Genomic DNA, 20,685 nt, shown 5'->3' with positions numbered 1-20,685 from the left:
TTGAAGAGAAACTCTTTCTCCAGCTCCAGAGTCTGGTGCTTGGTGTAAGGGCAGCGCTTCTTTCGGCCACTCTTAGCTGTGAGCCAGTTCGCCGTACTTTCCATTTTTCCATCCCCTACAATAACAGCGAGACATGACACATTAAAGATATTAGGCAACAGGTATGAGATAAGCAGTATACCTGCAGACATCATGTCTTTATTTTTCCTAAAAGAAATGATAGACTAGTAAAATTCAGAACCCAAAATAATCCATTAAATCATGTTTGGTGACGACATTCTATGACTTGACACCTACAGCCATAGCTTACAGAGACCCATATAGGTTCATCGCTTATTTCTATTTTTATTTGATTAGTACCATGACTTTGTGCACAATCAGATATCTCTGGTGATAACTCGAAGCCACTCTTTATTTCTTTTACCCCAAACTGCTCTTTGCCCCATGGAGCAAACAGCCAGCAGCCACCTTTTACCTTTATTAAGACCTAATACACATTAGAGCAAGGCCCGTGGCTTGGATGGGGGGGACAAATGAAATCAGTCTTCCACATGACCGCTGCAACACACTGTATTGGCCTCAATACTGCATGAATTTAAATCATAGCAAATGTCCATAGTTTTTAAAAACAAGAATAATTAAGTTGCTTTGTAATCATCAGGGCATAGCTGTGTTGAATAGCGGTGCAGTGTAGCACAGTTACACAGCTACAGCATCCTATGTGTAATCTAACAGAGCTACTAAAGCACAATAGCTGTAATCTGCGGCTCTGATTGGTTAAATCGCGTTTCAATTTCGCATCGTGCGATAAACCGCTAAATATCGTGTATTTAAAAACACGTTTCTGCGGCTGAGTGTTGACCTAAATTAATCCTGTAATAGAAAGCAGCACTCATGCATTCGTCTGGTTATAAATCATTTGCAAAAGAAAACAATTAAAACCTAAAATGTGCACGGATTTTTTTCACGCATGTCCTCTGCTATTTTTTGCTGAATATCTCTGCAATGGACATCGACTCTTCACCTTTTACGGGCTTTTCTGGACACTCCGCGCTGCACGTCTCAGCGGGCTCGGGGGAGGATGAGCTTTCAGAGGAGAGGTGGCTGTCCTCCTCTCTGGCCGGGGCGCAGGGCGCAGGGACCGGCGCCTCCTTGTGGCTCTCTTTCCGCTCGGGTTCCGCAGAAGCAGGCGGCAGCTGTGAGGACTGACTGTCCAAACGCGCAGGTCGTTGCAGAGTAAAGTGATTCATATTTGGCTGGACATCATGGTAAAGCCTTGAGGACGCGTATGTCTGAGACAGGCGGAAGTAGCCCGGGACTGGCACGGTGCTGCCCGTGATGGGGCATGATGCATTCGAATAGGAAATGTCATCCACTGTCGCTCCTTTAGGACATTTGTCAGACTCATAAAGACAATATGCGCTTTCCTCCTTTATACTCGGCGAGAATGAACACTGAGCCATATGCTGGCTGCTGGGTTGATCCACCCGACAGGATCTCGACGTATCCAGCCACGTTTCCATCCCTTGAACATACGGAGCAGAGGAAGGGATCACGCTCTGGGTAGACGGCTCGTTGCGCTTACCAATCCCCGGGAAACAAGAGCCACCGGAGAGTCCATAGGAATATTCCGAAGCCGGTGGCAAATACACCCCGTTACTTTGGTAGTATGAACCACTGTCGGTTCTCACGTTGATTAGGGAATCCACGAAAAACGAATTTCCAGCTTGGTTGCTGGGGCATGTCATCGTTGTGGTATAATTTGACGGAGGATTAAGATAGCCCTTTCTGGCTGACATTTCTTGTGAAAAACATTGCTGAATAATTACTGATACTCACGCTTCTCACTGTAGCCTGCAGCCAATTAAAACACCAGGCGGCCACAGACTCCTCCCAGTCCGAGCAGGCAGCTCCACTGTGTCATATATTTTGTTTTAGGCTAAGTACAGAGACAACTATGGGGGGACGTGGTGCATCAGAAGGCTTTGGGTATAATATCTTTAAATCTCCTTTGAATCTTAGATTTTAAGCCTCAACCTCGATTATAAGCCTGGAGCTGCTTATGTAAATTTAACAACAAGCCCTATTTGACAAGTCTATTGTTGAACGCTGCCTCTAACAGTTATGTAGGCTACAATGCATAGCTTTATGGCCGGTTTTACAGCACTGTAAAAGAAAATGAAGGGGTCTGGGGCTGCATCACAGACCCAAAAGGTCCTGAGTGACTGGTTCACGGACTTTTACACGTCTCGTGTTGCTCTTGGACTATTTTTAAAATTCCTATACAGTTTCATACTGCCACACCACTACAGAGTCGCTTTCTTTAGAGTCTTCCAGTGAAAACCGTGGCTGCGAATGTCACGATTACGATCAAACATCTCTTTTAAAAGTGCAAAGTCCCGGTTGGGTATTTTTTAAAGGTGACGCATAGAATGAACGGTGGCCCGGGGCTACATCTTTCTGGGATCATCTAATATCTGCACGACTGCAAGAAACGTGGTTCGTTACGGAATAGATTAGCTGCATTAGAATTGGTTAATGCTGCCATTTTCCCCCTAATGAGCTGCTGGGGGGGGTTTACTCACCGCATCACACACATTCAGAAAACATAAACACACGTAATCCGCATTCTTTTAGATTCTATTTAAGTCTAATCTCAAGTCAAAATCTCCACCAAACCTGTAATAAAATGTTCAGTGAGCCGTTCAGTTCTTTAAGTGTATGGAGGAGCTTCACCACCCTTCTTTTTAGAAACTCTTGTCCTTTTTGTTCACAATCTGGACACAACAGGCCCACTCGTGTGAGCTGGAGGTGATGGGGAAAATATAAAAACTAGCCACACAAACAGACCTTGCTAGTGTGCGTGTTCAAAATGTATAAAATCCATAAACTGATGTTACATTCCATTTATAATCTGGATCATTTTGTCTCAACTTGGCTGTGCGAGTGAATAAAAAAAGAAGTGATTATTAGTTTGCTGCCATCATCAACAACAATCGTTAATCGCCTCAATATTTAAACTGTCTCTGTTTTAAAAACTACACCAGCCCGTGCTTCTTTCCCAGACTGTCAAGATGTTTATGAGTTTATAACACAGCCCTACAGACTTAGGTCACCCTAAAATGTCTCCAAAGGTGGATTCACCCTGAAATTCCGCATCGACTGCCTCCATTTTCCCATGAGTGTGGAGCCATAAAGTCTAGAAATCATAGCTACAGATTATGTACAGCCATTTTACATGGCGTCAAACCTGCAGCAGTCTGGCTGCAATGAATGATTAGAACCATTAACCCTCCTGGATTACTCCTGTGGTGTCTCAGTGCGCGCTGTGGGTGCACTAGTCTTACTGTAATATTACCAGAAAACAGTTTTAATTCATATATTTTTTTTACAAATGTGTTTAAAAAATGAAAATCCCGGACTGCCTGTTTTGTGCTAAAATGTTTGCATCTGTCTAACCCGCGCGCAAGAACAAGCACCCGCGCGAAACAAACTGCATCAGGATATCAGTGCAAACAAATGTCTAGGTTTCTAATAACACAGAATAAATCCAAATTTGGACTTATAAAATGAAGTATAATTTACTCGTTAAACTATGGAGAAAAAAAGTTAGTGAACTGTTAAACGCTGGGAATATCCGTGTCCGTGTGATCTGACTTCTTCATTAGTCACCGCAGGCCACAACTTAGAGCAGCAAGATGAGAATGTGTTGTTTAGAAAAACACCCCTTTGGTGCTGTGTTTACTTCTTGCAATGTGTAATGCTTTCACTACATCCCAACATCTGCAGCTGTAATAAAACGGTGGCTTCGGTTTAGCGTCTTTCAGATGGAGATAATGAGATAAGGTAGAGAAATAGCCTACACGTTCTTTGCTAAATTGCATTAATATCCCCCAGTGTAGTCATAAAAAGCATCGATCATATTTCTGTGCCTACCTTAACAATGAAATCCTGAGGTGGTAAAACGTTTTAAAGGAGATGGCGGTGAGGCAAACTTCTTTTATATCTCAATTCACGGCAATGACATTGATCTGAGGAGCGCCACCCAGTGGGCGCAGAGAGCAGGCCTATGCCCGACGACGCAACGTACAGTAAACGCAGAATATTCCTACCACGGTAAGATGCTGAAACAAATGGCGCCGGAAAGGTCCGTGAACACAAGCTTTCAGTGCTCCCAGCCGCTGTTTTTCAGCTCCTTAGTCACAGTTAATAACCTTGGTCTCAGACGCTTTATTGCACTACCCTCCAAATGCTCCAGACGAATCCGCGTTTTATGGCCAAGTTACTAGAGCAACTGGGAGGATGTGCAACAATCAAAGCGGAATTCCTGAGAACCTCACAGGATGCACGGTATAAGGGAGGCATCAGGGCCCTTATTATGTTATTGCAGGCCATTCAAGGGGCCTGATGGCGGGTTTAAAGCCACCTCAACCTAATGTTACCCATCCTTTTAATGTGATCATGTCATTTCACCCTCCTTTGCGGGTTAACATATCGTCATGACCTAAATTCACAGCCTGTTTGTTTATCATAAAATTGATGTGGGCTCTTTGGAGTAAACCATTTCAGATAATAAATAAATAAACGATCACACAGCTAGTGGTGATTAAACTAGTGATCAGTTTGTTAATCTCTTTATTTGCCCAGTGCCACTGCCTGGATTGGTCACCGCAGGCTGACTTTAAGTGGATAGAATTAATATGGTCCTTAGATTTCACAACAGCTCCTTCGATGGACGGTTAACCACACAAATCGACTCATATTCTTTGAAAAGACGCAGTCTCTCAGATCTATCTGCATTCAAACAAGGGTCCAGATTGTTTCACTAAGCCCTTACATGCATAGGTCAAAAATCAGCCCCTCCACATCGCCCCAGAAATGAATGAACACTTTGTAATGGATAGACCATCAAATCATTAACTACAGCGGATTTGATTTCCAACCATGAGGGGGAAAAAAGCATCAGACCAACATATCATGCATTTGGTACAATCCACGTGCTGCCATATAAAACAAAATATGGGATTAGGTTTCATTTGGGGTTAGTTCTTTTATCAGCGGTTTGCCCTTGGACATTAATCCAACTTTACTGCCGAGAGCTCAAAAACGCGATGGCACCGAGGGTCAGAGACAGATGTTGAATATCACACTTAAAAATGTATGAAATGAACAATCAGATTTTAAGTTAACTCATCCTCTAACTGTGCAACACTGCGCAGCGACTTTAGGGGTGTTGATCGCCACCAAGCGCTGATGTCACATCAAGTCTTTTAGTAATTCAAAAACACACAAAAACTGTTCCCATTCATCGGAGTTGTATTTGTACAATAAAGGTAAAAGATCAATAGGGAAAAGGAAACACGAGCAGTATTTAGATGTCAAGATTCCTGGCCAAAAAGTTGCGTGTGCTTGCGCAAACTTGTAAAAATATAGGTTTAAATTAAACTTGCAAAAATAAGAAAGAAAATACTGGGCAGTGCGTGTGCATGCATGCGCAAATCTGGAAAATTAGGTTTATTTTAAAAGAGAAAAACTACGTTTGAAAATGCGGAACAGTAATATCCCAAAGTATTAAATAATTTAAACGGAATGCAGACACATCTGGTTTTCGCGTCAACACACCAAATACGCAACCACGTCACTTTAAAACTGGGGAATTTTTTGATGGACCAGGAGGCAGAATAATAGGCTTATTTAATAATAATAATAATAATAATAATAATAATAATAATAAAACCAAGGGTGTTTAATGACAAAAGAGTGTATAAATAGCAGAGGTTTTATCAAGTCTGGCACATGGAGAAAACTGGACTCCTGTCCAGGTAATGATATAGACGTGCAGTCTAGTGTCGAGGGTGCATGGCTGCATGCCAGTGACAGTCTTTGTTCAGTATTTTATAGCAGGGGAGCTGTGGTGTAGTACTGTAAACGGTCCCTGTTCAGCTTCTTCTCCTTCATCCTCCTGTTCTGAAACCAGATTTTGACCTGACGATCTGTCAGATTGAGCATCCGTGAGAGCTGCAGACGCTTCTCTTTGTTGATGTAAACACTGAAAAAGAATTCCCTCTCTAGTTCCCTGATCTGATACTTGGAATATGGACATCTCTTCTTGCGCGTCCTCTGGCCACCTGGAATGCAGTAAAAGGCAAGAGGTCACCACAAAACATGCCATAAATACAACGCAATAACATGGAACCAAAAGCGTATTTCTTGCATTGAATCATCAGTGGTGGTCTGCGTGAGCTTTGGAGTTCAAGGGTTTCCTTCCTCTCAGGCCTACAGCATCAAGATTTGTAAACAAAACTGGGCTTGATGTGGGCATGAAGGATTGCCTCTTGTCGCTAGTTGTGAACACTTTGTGAAATATTTATTTGCTGTTTTCCAGAGTGGGGGTGTGGGCCTCAACCAAACGCTTCTGGTTTCACTGTGCGTAAAAGCGGCTGTTTTAGTCATAGTGAAGCAAAGTCCTTCTTGGAAAGAAGCTGTTGAATTAAATCCCAGCAAATCAGCGCTTTTGTACAATTTCTATCTTTAAAATAAGGAGCTAGGTTTAAATATAAGTTTAAGCAGCTCATGTTAGCCAGCACTGAATAAACTCAATAAGTACAAAAATATACACTTAAACGCTTGGACACAGATGTGGGAGATGTAGGCCTGTTCGTAATGTTTAGATGGTTATTTCGGTGGTATTTGTAAAAAGAATATATATGTATATATATATATACATATATATTCGCATATAAATTAAGTTTACCGGGTTAGTACACAAGTATATTTAAGCACAAATGTGGATCAAGCAGTAGAGATCTTGTTTAACATCTATGAAGACAAGCTTAACGCCAACGTCTTCACGGCCAATTTCAATCTCAGGCACGTGATCTTGTCGTTTATAACACAGTATTGTTATATGGTAAATGTGCGGGCCCTCCACAAACCTTATGTGCTTATAGAACAGCATATAAAAAGCTTTAAGAGCAACGCGTTAGATATTTGTGTCCTCGGTGCACTAAACGGGGCTACTCACCGCTGTTTTTGCTCTGTTTCTCGTCGCTCTGGCCGGAAGACGACTTCGGACTGCAGCTCTCCGCCGTGTCCGAGCCCGGCTGAGCCGGAGCGGGACTTGTTTTGACGTCTTGTGTGTCCGTGTCTGCTGCTTGTGCTGTCGGTGTTGTGCTGTTCTCTGCGCTGCCGTAGGCAGTGTCGAAAAACTGGTCGAACGCCTGAGGCAAGACGCCGTTCCTGCCAACGCTGCCATGGAAGCTCGGCGTCGGATTAGAGGAGCTGGATTGGCTGGCGCTGGAGCTTCCTTTCATCAGGATTTCACCCCCCCTTGAGCTCGGGCTCGTCCAGCCGTCCCTGTGCACAATGTCTTCCGCGTAGCAATGAGACAGGCTCCCTCTGCTGTGGTGCCATTTACTAGAAGTATCAATGCCATAGTCTCTGAAAGCCACATCTCTCACCGACGGGACCTGTGGCAGGGCTGAGGGCTGGTACGAGTATGTCATGGGGCAGGAGGACTGACTTTGAGTTAAATAATGAGGGAGTCCGGTGAAGTCTGCTCCGGAGACGTAGTAAGTGCAGCTCGGTAAATACATATTAGAGCCACAGATCCGATCATCAAAATCCATAGTCTGCTGTTGGAAACCTACCTACGATAATCCTCACATAGTTCCTCTGCGGCGCTGCGCTCCAGTCACATTGAGGCAGACTGGAGGAGCAGAAATCCTTAGACGTACAAGCTGACGTGGGGATCCATCTCTATCCATTCCTGAGGGCCAAAGCCATGTGACCACTGGCACAAAATGACAGATAGCCTACGCCTCAATGTGTACGCTATATGAGTCATTGAGTTAATAAGGTAGACCCTTGGCTGTATGGGAGAGGAAAAATACTGAGGGGGCACTTTGCAGCGACCCACTTAGGCTATTTTAAAGACGAGGAATATCTCAAACACTACGCCTTCCTCTGCTATACTGTAGATTGGCAGAGCTAATTCCAGCTGTCTGGCTATACATCATCGTTACATTACCACGCTGCATGGTAGGAACAAACAGAACAACACCCAATTTCATGCGCCCAGTTGATTAAGCTGCCACATTTTTAGCCTGGTTTCAAAACCAAACCTCACCTTCACCCTCACCTTAACCTCTGCAGAGACGTCTGAATGTTTTCAAAGATATGGATCACGTTTTTTGAGGATCACATTTTTGACCACAACGCAAACTTTGTTATGCGCCTCAGACTTGACCGCCGTGCGTCAAATGGCAGAATTCAGGCTATAGTGAAATATTGCGTTTAATTTAATAGAACAGGGCATGTTTAAGATCATTTGGACCACGTGCATAATTGAATTTGGAAGCTATTTTAATATATTAAATCTATTTTCATCGAGTATGTAGCAGGTATGAATTCACAGGAAAATTTGATATAGCTACTCTGGCTATGAAGGACTAATGTTAACATGCTGCACTTTTGTCAGGCCTCAGTCCAGTTTGGTACCGGGGGACAAAAAAAGACAATAGCCTGTTAAAAGACAGGCCTGGCTATCTCTCTTGTGGTCGTTTGCTCGATCCAACATGTTCAGGATCATTTAAACATGTAAGATCGACGCCGTTCCTTCAAATTATGTTTCATTTCACGCTGGTTTTGTCTGTGGTTATGCATAAAAACCGTGCGCTCGTAATGAAAGGATAAAACTTCTGCATATCGTACTTTAGGACTGAGCACATCTTGAGCAAAAACAGAATGTTGGAACGGAAAAATGAAGTTCATATAAGGGTAATCAGCTGATATCTACATAGTCACGGCAAAGCCTGCATATAACGTTTAAAGTAAACATAAAGATGTTGGTTATAGGCCATGAATAATAAAGATATGTGCCGAATGAGCTACAGTCCACGCCCTGAACCTTTGGACACGGGCTGTTTCCTACACTCCGGTCCGTTTTCATTTGTCATCACTGCTGAGTAAGTGGGCACATGTGTCACATATCACTAATCCTGCACATGTGAAGCAACCGATTTCAGAATTCGCTCCAAATTCACTTTTCATCCATCAAAGTCTATGAGCCGTCATCTGCAGTTATGCCTTAAGAGACGCTGTAATCTTTTATTCTACCCAGGTGGTTTGTTATCTGAGTTGCAGTGAGCTTCATTCAAAGATGCGTTATTAGCGAGATTGCCTTTCATTTGGTGATTAAAATGGTCTTATATAATAAATTCGACGAGAATTCCTATTGTTTTTTCCCCTTTGTGAATTATTCATCCACTCAAACGCAGCGTCAGCATTAAGGCCGAGGGTGCAGGAGTGGCCCAGTTGGTTACAGGAAGCCTTCCCCCTCCTACGTCTCACAGCACAGGCTTCAAACAGCTCCATCCACAAAAAGGTGACGCACAGTTTGGCCAGAAGCAGTAGTTTTATATTAGTAAGGAGTCGGACAGGCCATAGCGTGCGTGTAAACAAAAGGCTGATACACCTTGAACTCCAGCGGCTTATCAAACAGCTGTACAAAAATCACGGGCTACATTTCCATAAGAATTAAATGACTCTTCCCGTGGATCCATTTTATCATTGTAGCTAAATAAAGCTTTGTTTTGTTAGATGGAAAACAGATCGGCTAATACTGGGATTAAAAGGGTTCATCAAACCGAACATAGTTACCAAAACATTTCTCTGGTGTAATCTTTTAAACTGCTTACACAGTCAAAGTCAAAGCTGATCGACTGTGCTGCGCCGGGAAACGTTAAGAAACAGGGGAAAACATCATCTCTGGACAAAACCACGACATTCAGTTAACAAGTGAGAGAAATGCAAACTGCTATGGTGTAAATACAAGTGTCCCGTCAGCCACTGGCGGTATCAGGCGGTCAGCAGGCAGCCAACATGGGCTCAGAAATAAAAGCCTCGCTTCCACTGAACTCTCTGTCGATACTTGAACAGGAATGTGCGTCAGTATTTAGCTCCATTTAACAACAGTCACTAATGTTTGCACTAAAGAAACACAGGGAGCCTATATTTATATAAATGACGAGATTGAGTAAAAGATGAACAATGAGTTGATTTGCCGTCTATTTATTTACACATACACAATGTGTGTAGGTATAGTATAATGAAAACGGATCCAAACATTCAGTGAAAATAGCAGAACCACCGTGTTACGAGTAAAAGCACGTTACCCAGAACGTTACTGAAGTAAAAGTACAAAAGTATTAACATCAATATACAAAAAGTAAAGGTACTGATTATGCTGAGCGGCCCGTTTTACATTAATGTACATTAATTACCGACGCACTGTTGTGCACATCACTTTAACGTTGCAGCTTCATGGTAAATATCGTTTCAACTACTTTATATGCTTTAATTTGAAGTACTACAAATACTGCTGGCTATCTTGTGCATTTCCCAACAGGGACCAATACAATCTTATGATTGTACTGTATGTTTTTATTACTCTGAGTCTGAAAATGCATTATTAGGCCTATTACTAAATAAAGTTATGAAACAAATGTAGCAGAGTAGAAGTATGAAGATTCGGAAAATGGAAATACTCAAGTAAAGTACAGACAACTCAAAACTGTACTTAAGTGCAGTACTTGTAAAAGTATTTAGTTTCCACAGTTTGTCCTTGAATTAGAGTTGTAAATCAGTAGGACAGTGACAGAGGCGTCAGTGCTGTGGGCTGAATGCTGGTGTGGTGGGGGGGGGGGTGACTACACTTGGATCAGGGCTGGTGCCCTGAAAAGGCTGAAGAGCAAACCAAACCACCGAATAGTCTGAAATACCTTGACTTCTGTTACAGCCTATATGATATGAAAGTATTGTTACTGCAGACTGATGTATTGCCCCAAGGCCTTACCTTGCTCCTTCACTGCATGAAGAAAACATTTACCCAAACATGACACATCTGGAAGACAATAGGAGCTTCAAGCTGAAGCAAAACATCGATAGGGTGTTTTTGGTTATAACTCTTTTTCCAATTAAGCCTCTATGGAGGTTTGTCATGGTTCGGTGCACAAGGTGATCTGTCTTCTTCTGCACAAGAGTTCATGTTATATAAAGTGGAGTGGAGGAAAAGAAGTCTATATAACAGCACTGATCAGGGACAAATCATTCACTGTTAACCTGCACCATTTAATAGTCATACAGCTGGAATGGTTGATGTCACCAAGGTGTAAAGAAACTGTGGAGTTTGAACTAATAAGTGGGCGCGTCTCCGGAAGCAGGGGTTGTTTGGGTGGGTGGGGTTTACAGCTGAAGCTGCAGTAAAACAAAACAACGTAAAACCCTTAATAAAACTTTCTGGACTCACACATTCAGCCTCGCGTCCATTCATGAATCTCTGCCAAGTCAAGCACGTGTGATAAAATTGTCAGAGGCAGCACTGTTGATGTACATCAACCTGAAACATCACCTGTCTGCCTTTCTCCTCTTCTAGTGCTATTACTGCTCATTGTCCCATGTCATCACTGATCATTTAACCAGGGCCCGAAGTGTTTTACTGTATACAATCGCGATAACATTCAACATCACCTACAGAACATCCCAGGTCACCAGTGTTTAGAAAATGTGTGCAGGAAGTAAAAGGCGGCAAACTAATGAGTGCTAACACTGTGTCAGCAAATCCAAATTATATTTTTATTTGTTTGTTTGTTGTATTTTCTTTAGTTACATTTTCCGTCTAACTGTATTTAGAATTTTGGGTTTTGTCTGATGTTCAATGCACAACACACAGACACACACACCTTAAAGCGACCATTGAAAAATACCGTATTGCTCACAGAAGATGACAAGGATTTGTTTTTAATAATCACTTTTATTGGTCAGGTACGTTACACACACAAGGAATGTGTCTCCTTACAGAACCGAGGCTGCCATCTGCGGCACCAACTCTCTCTCTCTCTCTTTCTCTCTCTCTCTCTCACCACACCCACACACACACACACACACACACCGATGGCGGCGCTGCTCTGGCCATCGGGAGCAACTTGGGGTTCAGTGTCTTGCAGCTGTTCGTTTAATAAGCTCTGTTTAGATTGAGTTTGTCTTTGTTGCGGTGTGAACTTCACTGGCTCCAGCTTCCGGGTTGATAGTCGATGCTGAGCACGCCTCAGGCCTGCAGCAGAAGGGGCCATTTGGAGTGAGATGCACTATCCTGTTCAGCTGTTAGGGGGAGCAATGACACTGAACCACAGAGGTGACGCTTTGCATGCAGAGGATCAGGCTCCATCTCAACAAGGCTGACGCATCTTTAAACCAACACCACCATCTCCCCCAGAAAATGCGTCAGTGACAACAATCCAAATGCCTAGGAAACCATTTCAGCCTGTGTTTAAAGGCCCATCTAATCTACCAGCAGACTGGTTTCTCCAAGTGCTCTTGAGCAGGACGATAAACTTGCCTACTATTGTTAGTTAAATCGTCCTGTGAGACTGAAACTCACCACAGGGTGCTGCCTCGTTACTAGAACGAATGCTTCTTTTTATGGTACAGAGACATCCTTCAAACCCAACCGGTAGTAGCAGCCTGATGCTCCTGGGTGGGCACAAGGAGCGGGACAGTTTGCAGGTCAGTGCCATGTCCTGGTTCTGGAGGACTATATGTAACAGTTAGACTTCACAGAAAAACGGCAGCTCTGTGATAAAACCTAAACTCACTTGATGCAGTTGAGTCATATCAAATATTTTGTTTCCATTTAGCTTTTAGAAGTCGATAGTTTTTGTTTAGGTTTTTGTTCTAGAAGGAGATAGAGATGGCAAAAGGCCATTGCCTAATGTTATTCTTTGATACAAAATGAAGACACACCTGTTCATGTCACGATGAATTAATATAAATAAACAGCACCTCGTTGCGTAGGATATATTTGGATTGTCTATTTGAGTATGACTGGATAAATAGACATGAATTCGGGACACCTTTTTAAAATAAACATCTCACAAACAAATTGTATTTAATAAAAAGGGGTAAATAAAAATAAGAAGAAATAAGCTTGTACTTGCATGTGCACTTGGAGTCCATTAGCCGCGCCTTGTTTTGGCAATTGGGCCTTGAAGAAACATGAACTGAACACGGAACAATTCAGACAATTTTTCATTATTATTTTCTGACAAATCATTCAAGATGGACTTTTTAAATTTAAGAGAACAGAAATAAGCCTACCACATATCAGTGTGAATACATAATATAGGCTAGTAATAATTCAATACGTTTTTGTTTTTTGTTTTTTTTGCTGCAGACAGAAATGCCTCATTGGGTTTATCTGTGAAATTCGTCATGAAGATATGCTCAGTACAGATATGTACAGTATTTGTACATATTAGAAATTGTTATTACTGAGGAGATGATGGTTTGATTTTTTTGTCCAAGTTAACCCCCCACCCAGCCACACACACACACACACACACACACACACACACGGGAGTAGAAGCCGGCATACAGTAGTCATTTGGCAGACACTGTGCTGACAGAGCGTCGCCAGTAGATGGCGACATAAACCCTTAATGACCGAAGCTCTAAGCTCGAAGAAGGCTCTCTCCTACAGGCCTTACTGGCCTATACCGCACTTATTGCCACCAATTTAGGGACTATACTGTGGCTAATTCTAAATAATTTACCATGAGAAGGACTAGTAAATCATACTCTCGATCGATATCCGGCCCATGTTCAATTTGGGCTAAAAATAATGAATGAAAGTGACAAAATCACATTAAGTCTCTCAAACATTTATTGTCAAAATCTTTGGCTATTGCAGTCAAAAGGGGTGAAGAGATAGCTGCAGTCGCATTGTATTTGCATGTTTAAATATGCCCATTTGTAAGTACTTCGTTCTTGACTGCCAGGCACATTATATTGTGTAAGTTGTCAACCTGTTGACAGGCGAGTTATTCCCTGCGAGTAAAACCCTGTGTTTAGAAAAAAATACTGATTTGGACAAAGTGTGGGCCAACCTAATGAAACTCTTACTGTTTTACGTTTGGTGCGTCTCATCAGACACTGGCTGGTTCATTAACCAGTAAAGATTGTTTTTAAATTAAGTGATTCTGCTGTAAAGGCAGTGATGTAAAGTGTTTTCCCAACCCTTTCAAATGGTAGAATTATGCACACATCAAAGAAGTACTGCAGGCTGTGCAAGGACAGAATGTGCGAAGAGATCTTTTTCTCTTTAGTTTGAAGGAATCCTGAAACTCTCAGCTTTGATATTCATTTTCTGTCACATAATTTCAAGTTGATCTTTTCTGACAGTGACCTTTTAGCCAACGTGTTTTTAACCACTGCATCAAGACGAAAGCTGTTACTGTAACTGATTCCAGGGGTTTTCAGCCTTCATCTCTGTTCTGGATCAAGTGGAATAAAAGCGCAGGACTGCTCGATTTGTGGCGGATCTTCAAAGCAGAACGTCTTTTCGTTTGCTGGATATTTCTTTTTAAAAACCATGTATCCCTCGCAGAAGCGCGTTGGTCATTATGGTGCGAACCATCTTCTGACAACAGGCCGCATGAGCTGGTTCCAATTAAACTTTGAGGAAGCAAATGTAAGTCACAACAGAGCCACTCTGGTGACCAAGAAGACGTCCAAAATGTAATAAATTATACTAATTTTCGGATGAAGGCGCGTCCATGTCCGCCTTTCACCTCCACAGCTAACTTGAACTCTTGAATTTATTGACGATTTTCTTCTCCTTTACGCGCCTGTTCTGAAACCAGATTGTCACTTGTCTTTCTGTCAGATTTGTCTGCGCGGATATCCTTCTCCTTTTGTCCTTGGTAATGAATTTATTGGTGGCGTACTCCCTTTCCAGTTCTCTGAGCTGCACCTTAGTGTATGGCACACGCTTCTTTCTGCCACGGCGGACAGAACCGTCTCCACCAGTGTCTGTGGAGGAAAAAAGCAACATCACTTTTTAATCTGCTCGCCTGAGCCCACCAGCAACTAAAACTGGTTTACAAATATAGACTTTTATATCGGCGCATTATGTAGTGAAAAAAAAAACATTTGTAAATCAGACATTTTGTGCACATTTTACAAATTGATTTGCATATTCCTAAGAACACTGTTATTTCTGTGTTAAATAAAAATACCTTCTAACGAGGATTTCCACAGAGGATTTGACTGTGGCTGCTCCTTGGTACAGTAAAACTGACCACTCCAGCCATTAGTGATGGCCCATGGTTGGTAGGGCTCCATGGGTAAAAGAGACTCTTGTCTTGGCTCCGATGGAGCACTCAGCGCAGGTACGACAGGAACGTCCAAGTAGCTGGGTTGGTAAGGACCCGAGGAATAGCCCTGATAAAAAGCTAATTCTTTCGCCCTGGTGGAGAACTCCTCACCAGAGACCGAGGAGTCCGTGTACTTATCGCCATAACCAGAGGTTTGCGCGCAAGCCTTGACGCCGCCGTGGGACATCCTACATGGGTAATAACTGTTACCAAAATATCCATAAGGCAAAGATGCAGTGGGCGAGCTCTGAGCGGCAGAACAGGGGCTGCATTGTTTGACAGGCTCCCCCATGCCAGAGAGTGGCACCTCACTGGCAGTGTAGGTGGTGCTGGGAGCCAGCGAGGTTGGATGCGCTAACAAATTCCTGCACTGGTTTGCAGCAAAATTCCCTCCAGGAAATCCTTCCATGTTCTTGCTTCTTTCATCCAAGCTGTTGTCGTAGAGAAACATCACCGTGTCGATCCAATGCGAATGGAAGAGTAATGAAGCAGTCATAGCATGCTCCACAACGAGACGAACAACTCTTTTTCAGCCTGAACAGAAACGGGGACTAAGGCAGGGTAACACGCCTGAGTAGCCTCCACTGTGATCGCAAGGTTATTGGCCAGGGCTAAACACGTGATATGCAAAGAAGACGACAAACATCCAGACGTCAGATAACGCAGCTCAAACTGTGTGTTTGTAATGATGTGATGTATCAGCATATCCACGCTTTTATGCAAAGAACCCCTAGGTATTTTTCCCAGATCCAGCAATACTGAAATCTCCAAGTGCGTGATACAATGAAGGCTGTTTTGGCGATCGCGCAGTGCTACCGGATCAGACTTAACCGAAGAAATGTGTAATGCATGAGGTGAGAAAAACTAATTCATATGTGATATAAGTATAGATATATATATACATATATATCCCCGTGTACTCGATGCGCAATGACGCCTGCATCTATAATTACACAACGTCTTACTTTAATGCCAAAGCACATCTCGATTCAAAATGATTTTGCTTTTATACCCAAATAGTATAATTTTACATGTGCGTTCAGTGAAAACTGCAGAGTTTCAGCATCCTGTTCGTAAAGTATAAACCGGCTGTACTTAAACGTCTCGCTCTCAGCCAGTGATTACGCAGGGGGATTTCACTGGAAAATGACTACATATCTATCTGTTATGGACACATGCAAAGTGCGTATTATAACCAAAATTAGAATTTGAGCCATTCTTACATTTGGCACCGCAGCGTCTTAACGTAAACACAGAAAAAATCAAAAACTTTCCACATTTAGCCACATTTCCTGATGCGACTGGAGGCCAAGGTCAAGGTGAAAGTTGCAGTCTAGCCAAAGACAACTGCAACTAAATCCGCAGAGGAGATTTTACTGATATAATGGGCTCGTTTTTAAGGCGAGTTACCTAAACTCTTGGCTTTTTTACCTCCCTTTCTTACTTCTTCAGCAGGCCTTGCTAAGTTGAGTAAACTCTACTTACATCAAATGACCGAAGCCAAACTACAATGAATTAATTTTATCCTTTTAAGAAAGCGAAAGTTGGATATTTCTACATTCTACGTAACAATGTCTCCATATGTGGGCCCCCCCAACAGCCTGACACGTATATGATATCGAAACAAATTCTTACTGTGCACGGGTTTGCAGTGCAAGAAGTATAGATGTTGTTCCAGGTATTTGTGTAGTTGTATTGCCATACACTAAATAGTACTAAATACAGGATTAAGAGTATGACACAAAATACTGTTGGATTATCTGAATGTCCTTTGTTTTACATTTCCACTTTAAAGTTAGAGCAGAACTATAGACACCTAAACTTCAACAACAACAAAAAACAACAAGAAAACCGTTTTCCTAACTTTTGAGGCTGTACATCTTTACAGCTGTGTTCATTCAGGTAAGAGTGATGAATAGTCCACATTTCAAGATTTTTAGTTTTATTGGCATAGTAACCGACCTCGGACTAATCGACTTTTTATTTAACACTGTACACACACACACACACACACACACTATATTTTGGAAAGAAAATGAGCTTATTTTCTGAAACTTGGCATGCAGCCATGCTGACAGAGCTGACTGGACAGGACTCACCTCAGCCACGTTGTTCTCACGGTACAGTCCAGCTGGCTTTCGAAACTAGTTAAAGGAAAACGACCATCCAAGTCTAGATTACAAAAAGGCATGAGTTATTGATAAAGCATTTCACTTGTTCGTTTCATTTTCAGTTGTCATCACACACACACACAGACACACACACAGCCAAATGAAAATAAGATTACCATGGTATTATTAGTGACGGTGGCTGAAGGCACAATTAAAGCGAATACAAATCATGTGAAACCTTTAATTAGGCTCAATTGTCACACTCCAAAATCCTCTACAGTTCAAGTGGAGACGGTACTGTTGTCAATGTTTGGCTAAAACATAAGGCTACAATTTGGGTATAAAGCCGGAAATATGCAAATACCTTGAAATATTTGTCCTCTTGTAATGATCTAAATTAAAGTTTTGATAAATATAGTTATTGTTGATTTTAGCAAGCTATTGTCATGCACACGGCCAGTCTCGGCCTGAACGACAGCTCATTGCTTAGAGTGCAAAATGTAAAACGGCGCAAAACAAAAAAGGACTGTCGCACTTATAGAGAAATTTCAAGTCATCCGTACTTTTTACCACTTAAAAATACCCAAACAATTTCAAATTACATATTTGCAAAAAAAGCACAAGGTAGCCCACACTATCACCGTATTAAAAATAATAACGATGGCAATAAAAAGACAGGCTGCTGAATGCAAAGCTCATTAAAGCGTTACACAGGCCTGAAGTGACGTGCGCACTGCAGTGCCTGATGTCAGACTGTGTGTCATATTCCGCTGCAGGCCCGAGACCAAAGTGCTGCTCTGTGTGCTGCACCTATCAAGTAGATGACAACACAGCTCTCAGGCTACAGCTCTTAATGGACTTTTTATGGGTTTGTCTTGTGATCGCACGATGTTGGAACCTCGGTGGCTCTCGGCAAATCAGACCAGAAGCAATCCGCCCCCCCTGGTCTCGTCTAGGTGGGGATAGAAAACAAACCCCGATCCTAAAGCTACCGAGGCGTGCTGCATGATGCAACCTTTTGTTTCATGGATGCGTAGTTCACTGTTCATTAGAGACTAATTATTAGTATCTGGGTAAGTTTTTATCTAACCTAATAAATGCTGACCTAATCTTTTCGTTAGAAACACTGTGTGAAGTTTTGACCCTTCGCGTTTTTCTGTGCAAGGTTTCATCGGGACTACTTAGTCGCTGGGATACACACATAACCTTAAACATATGGGAGGTATTGAACGTATTAGCGCTCACAATTAGAGGAAACTTGGGCAGTGCATGTCCAAACATAATACATTTTGAATTTAAAATGCCATTTTCATAGTTGGCCGTATTTAAAGTTATTTAAGCCGTGTCCACCAAACTCTTCCGTTTGAATGAGGCTACGTTTTATTCCAATTAAAAAAAGAATTTATGGCATTAATAAGGCCGCAACAATCAGCAGTAGTCAGTGAACAAACATGGTGCGTGCAGTCTTTTTAAAAATGTCTCCATGTTTAAGTGGAGCTCAGGTTAACACCCAGATGCACAAACTAGTCCAGGTTCAAGTGTAAGGTGGCAAATTAAACACAAAACGTAAGGCATCATTTGTCTTTATTTCCTAGCAGGATGTGACATTTCCCCCCAAACCAAAACTAACATTTTCCATTGTTAAAGGAAATCACACACATGAACAAAAGACACGATAATGATCAAATATTAGATAAATGTGAGGACTAAACTATTTACAGATGCTGATTATTGAGGAACAAGACTGATGAGCTGACGTCTTACCACCACAGATCCCACTATGCTCTTTGCACTTTAATTCAGATTCGCCACATATTTATCTCCTGGATCCTCTGCAAATCTCACCATTCACTTGTTTCTAAAACTGAGAGGAGTGATTTATTTAAAAAAAACAAGATAACACAGGAAACACGACTTCCAATAAGAGAGAGGAGCTCACGTGATGTGTCTGGCCGTGTTGGGGCTTCATGTCTGTCACAACTTTGGAAAAAAATAAAAGTCCTCCAGGGTGAAATGCACCCTGCTCTACGTTAGTCCTGCAGGGCCAGGTTGACGGGGTGCAGGCTGACATTACTGGCCCTCCTCCTCACGCAGGAACTGGAAAACGGAGGAGAAATCTTTCTGGGCATAACCGCGTGCACACATCATCCGGTAGATTTGATGGGCTAAAGAGCCAAGGGGGACAGGAGTCTTTGTGTTGGTGGCCGTGTTCTGTGCAAGGCCCAAGTCCTGGAAAAGAGAAAAGGATTTACATTAGAAAAACCAACTGGAGTTGAAAACTTAACTTTAAACCAGAAACCTCACACTATAGAGAATTTGTCTTTGGGATTGATCCCTTTTAAGAGAGGTGTGAACTACTGCTGATGTGAAGTGGTGTGACTCAAGACTGAAACTTTATTTGGCAACAGGGTCACGAAGCCCCTTGACAAAAGATGAGTACCTGCCTGATTTATATATATAAAAAAACAACAACAAAAAAACACATGCTTTTCTATCCTCAGATCTGTAATGACAAAGCAACATGTACAGACTTTAATACTAAATATTCTTTAAAACCAATAGAAGGCTGAGGAAATATGGTTTGTACAACGGGTTATTAGACTGACCTTAGCCATGAGCTGGGTGCCGAAGCCTCCCTGGTAGTCGTTGGCGGAGGGCACTCCCTCCATGACTCCAGGCACAGGGTTGTAGGTGTCACTAGACCAACACCGGCCTGAACTCATATTGAGGATTTTGGCCAAAAGTTTAGGGTCAAGACCAAGTCTGTGAACAAAGACAAAATTTCATGTTACAGAAACTACATCATGATTTACTTAGTTTCCTGTTATTTCTAAGCAAGTGTGTTTACCTGATTCCCAAGTTCATTGTCTCTGAAGTCCCAATCATCCCAATGGCTAGGAGCATATTGTTACAAATTTTAGCAGCCTGTAAAGTAACACTGCATCATCAGTCAATAAACTGAGCATCAGGTTAAGTACCAACACACACATGCTTGTCTAATTGCCAGTGCATCCTAACATTTCCTGGCTAATATGAAGTATCTGCTCGTACCTGTCCGGTTCCTACTTGACCGCAGTACACCACATTGGCTCCCATGCAGCTGAGTAGCTCTTTGGCTGCAGTAAATTCCTCCTCTGCTCCGCCAACCATAAAAGTCAGTTTACCCGAATTTGCAGCACCCACACCTGGGAACGGCAAATCATGCTTATACAAGGAGCCCTGTGGAAGCATGTAGTGATAGCTGGTATATTATGCTCGAACGCTCCTGAAAGATTCATTAGCTAAAATAAAATGAACAAAAGTCCAACTGAAGGCAATCATTTGATTTAGCTAAAATTAATCATTGTTTATCAGCAGCCTTC

At 42.3% G+C, this 20,685-nt stretch overlaps 3 protein-coding genes across 5 annotated transcripts in view; all 3 read right to left on the bottom strand.

Annotated features, from left to right (window-relative positions):
* Positions 1 to 39: 39 nt before the first annotated feature.
* On the bottom strand, positions 40 to 17,840 carry hoxa13b (homeobox A13b). Of its 3 annotated transcripts, none has more exons than XR_002275922.1 (3): positions 17,688 to 17,840; positions 17,312 to 17,384; positions 40 to 115 (listed from the first exon to the last, which is right to left on the bottom strand). XR_002275922.1 is itself a non-coding variant. In XM_020612845.1 (2 exons), exons 1-2 carry the CDS (start codon positions 15,706 to 15,708, stop codon positions 14,636 to 14,638), a joined length of 867 nt encoding a protein of 288 aa, XP_020468501.1. In that variant the 3' UTR covers positions 13,760 to 14,635. The 3 variants fall into 3 exon arrangements, 1 of the variants encoding a protein (XP_020468501.1); XR_002275921.1 differs by lacking the exon at positions 40 to 115 and adding an exon at positions 14,796 to 14,868; XM_020612845.1 differs by lacking the exons at positions 40 to 115; positions 17,312 to 17,384; positions 17,688 to 17,840 and adding exons at positions 13,760 to 14,868; positions 15,075 to 15,708.
* Positions 5,749 to 7,975, bottom strand: hoxa11b (homeobox A11b). The gene is made up of 2 exons (XM_020612847.1): positions 7,025 to 7,975; positions 5,749 to 6,128 (listed from the first exon to the last, which is right to left on the bottom strand). Exons 1-2 carry the CDS (start codon positions 7,626 to 7,628, stop codon positions 5,896 to 5,898), a joined length of 837 nt encoding a protein of 278 aa, XP_020468503.1. The 5' UTR covers positions 7,629 to 7,975; the 3' UTR covers positions 5,749 to 5,895.
* A 1,053-nt stretch (positions 17,841 to 18,893) lies between the features above and the next one.
* The window catches only part of hibadhb (3-hydroxyisobutyrate dehydrogenase b), a 5,674-nt gene continuing 3,882 nt past the window's right edge, over positions 18,894 to 20,685 (bottom strand). Inside the window, exons 5-8 of the mRNA XM_020612844.1 lie at positions 20,375 to 20,508; positions 20,172 to 20,248; positions 19,930 to 20,086; positions 18,894 to 19,552 (exon numbers count right to left, since the gene is read on the bottom strand). Coding sequence (XP_020468500.1) covers positions 19,394 to 19,552; positions 19,930 to 20,086; positions 20,172 to 20,248; positions 20,375 to 20,508 — 527 coding nt within the window. The 3' untranslated portion in view covers positions 18,894 to 19,393. The remainder of the gene's footprint in view (positions 19,553 to 19,929; positions 20,087 to 20,171; positions 20,249 to 20,374; positions 20,509 to 20,685) is intronic.

The sequence above is a fragment of the Monopterus albus genome, unplaced genomic scaffold (assembly GCF_001952655.1).
Source record: "Monopterus albus unplaced genomic scaffold, M_albus_1.0 scaffold127.1, whole genome shotgun sequence".
NCBI classification, from domain to species: Eukaryota; Metazoa; Chordata; class Actinopteri; order Synbranchiformes; family Synbranchidae; genus Monopterus; species Monopterus albus.
Note: the sequence above shows the minus strand (reverse complement) of the source record. Positions and strands in the feature narration are given on the sequence as shown.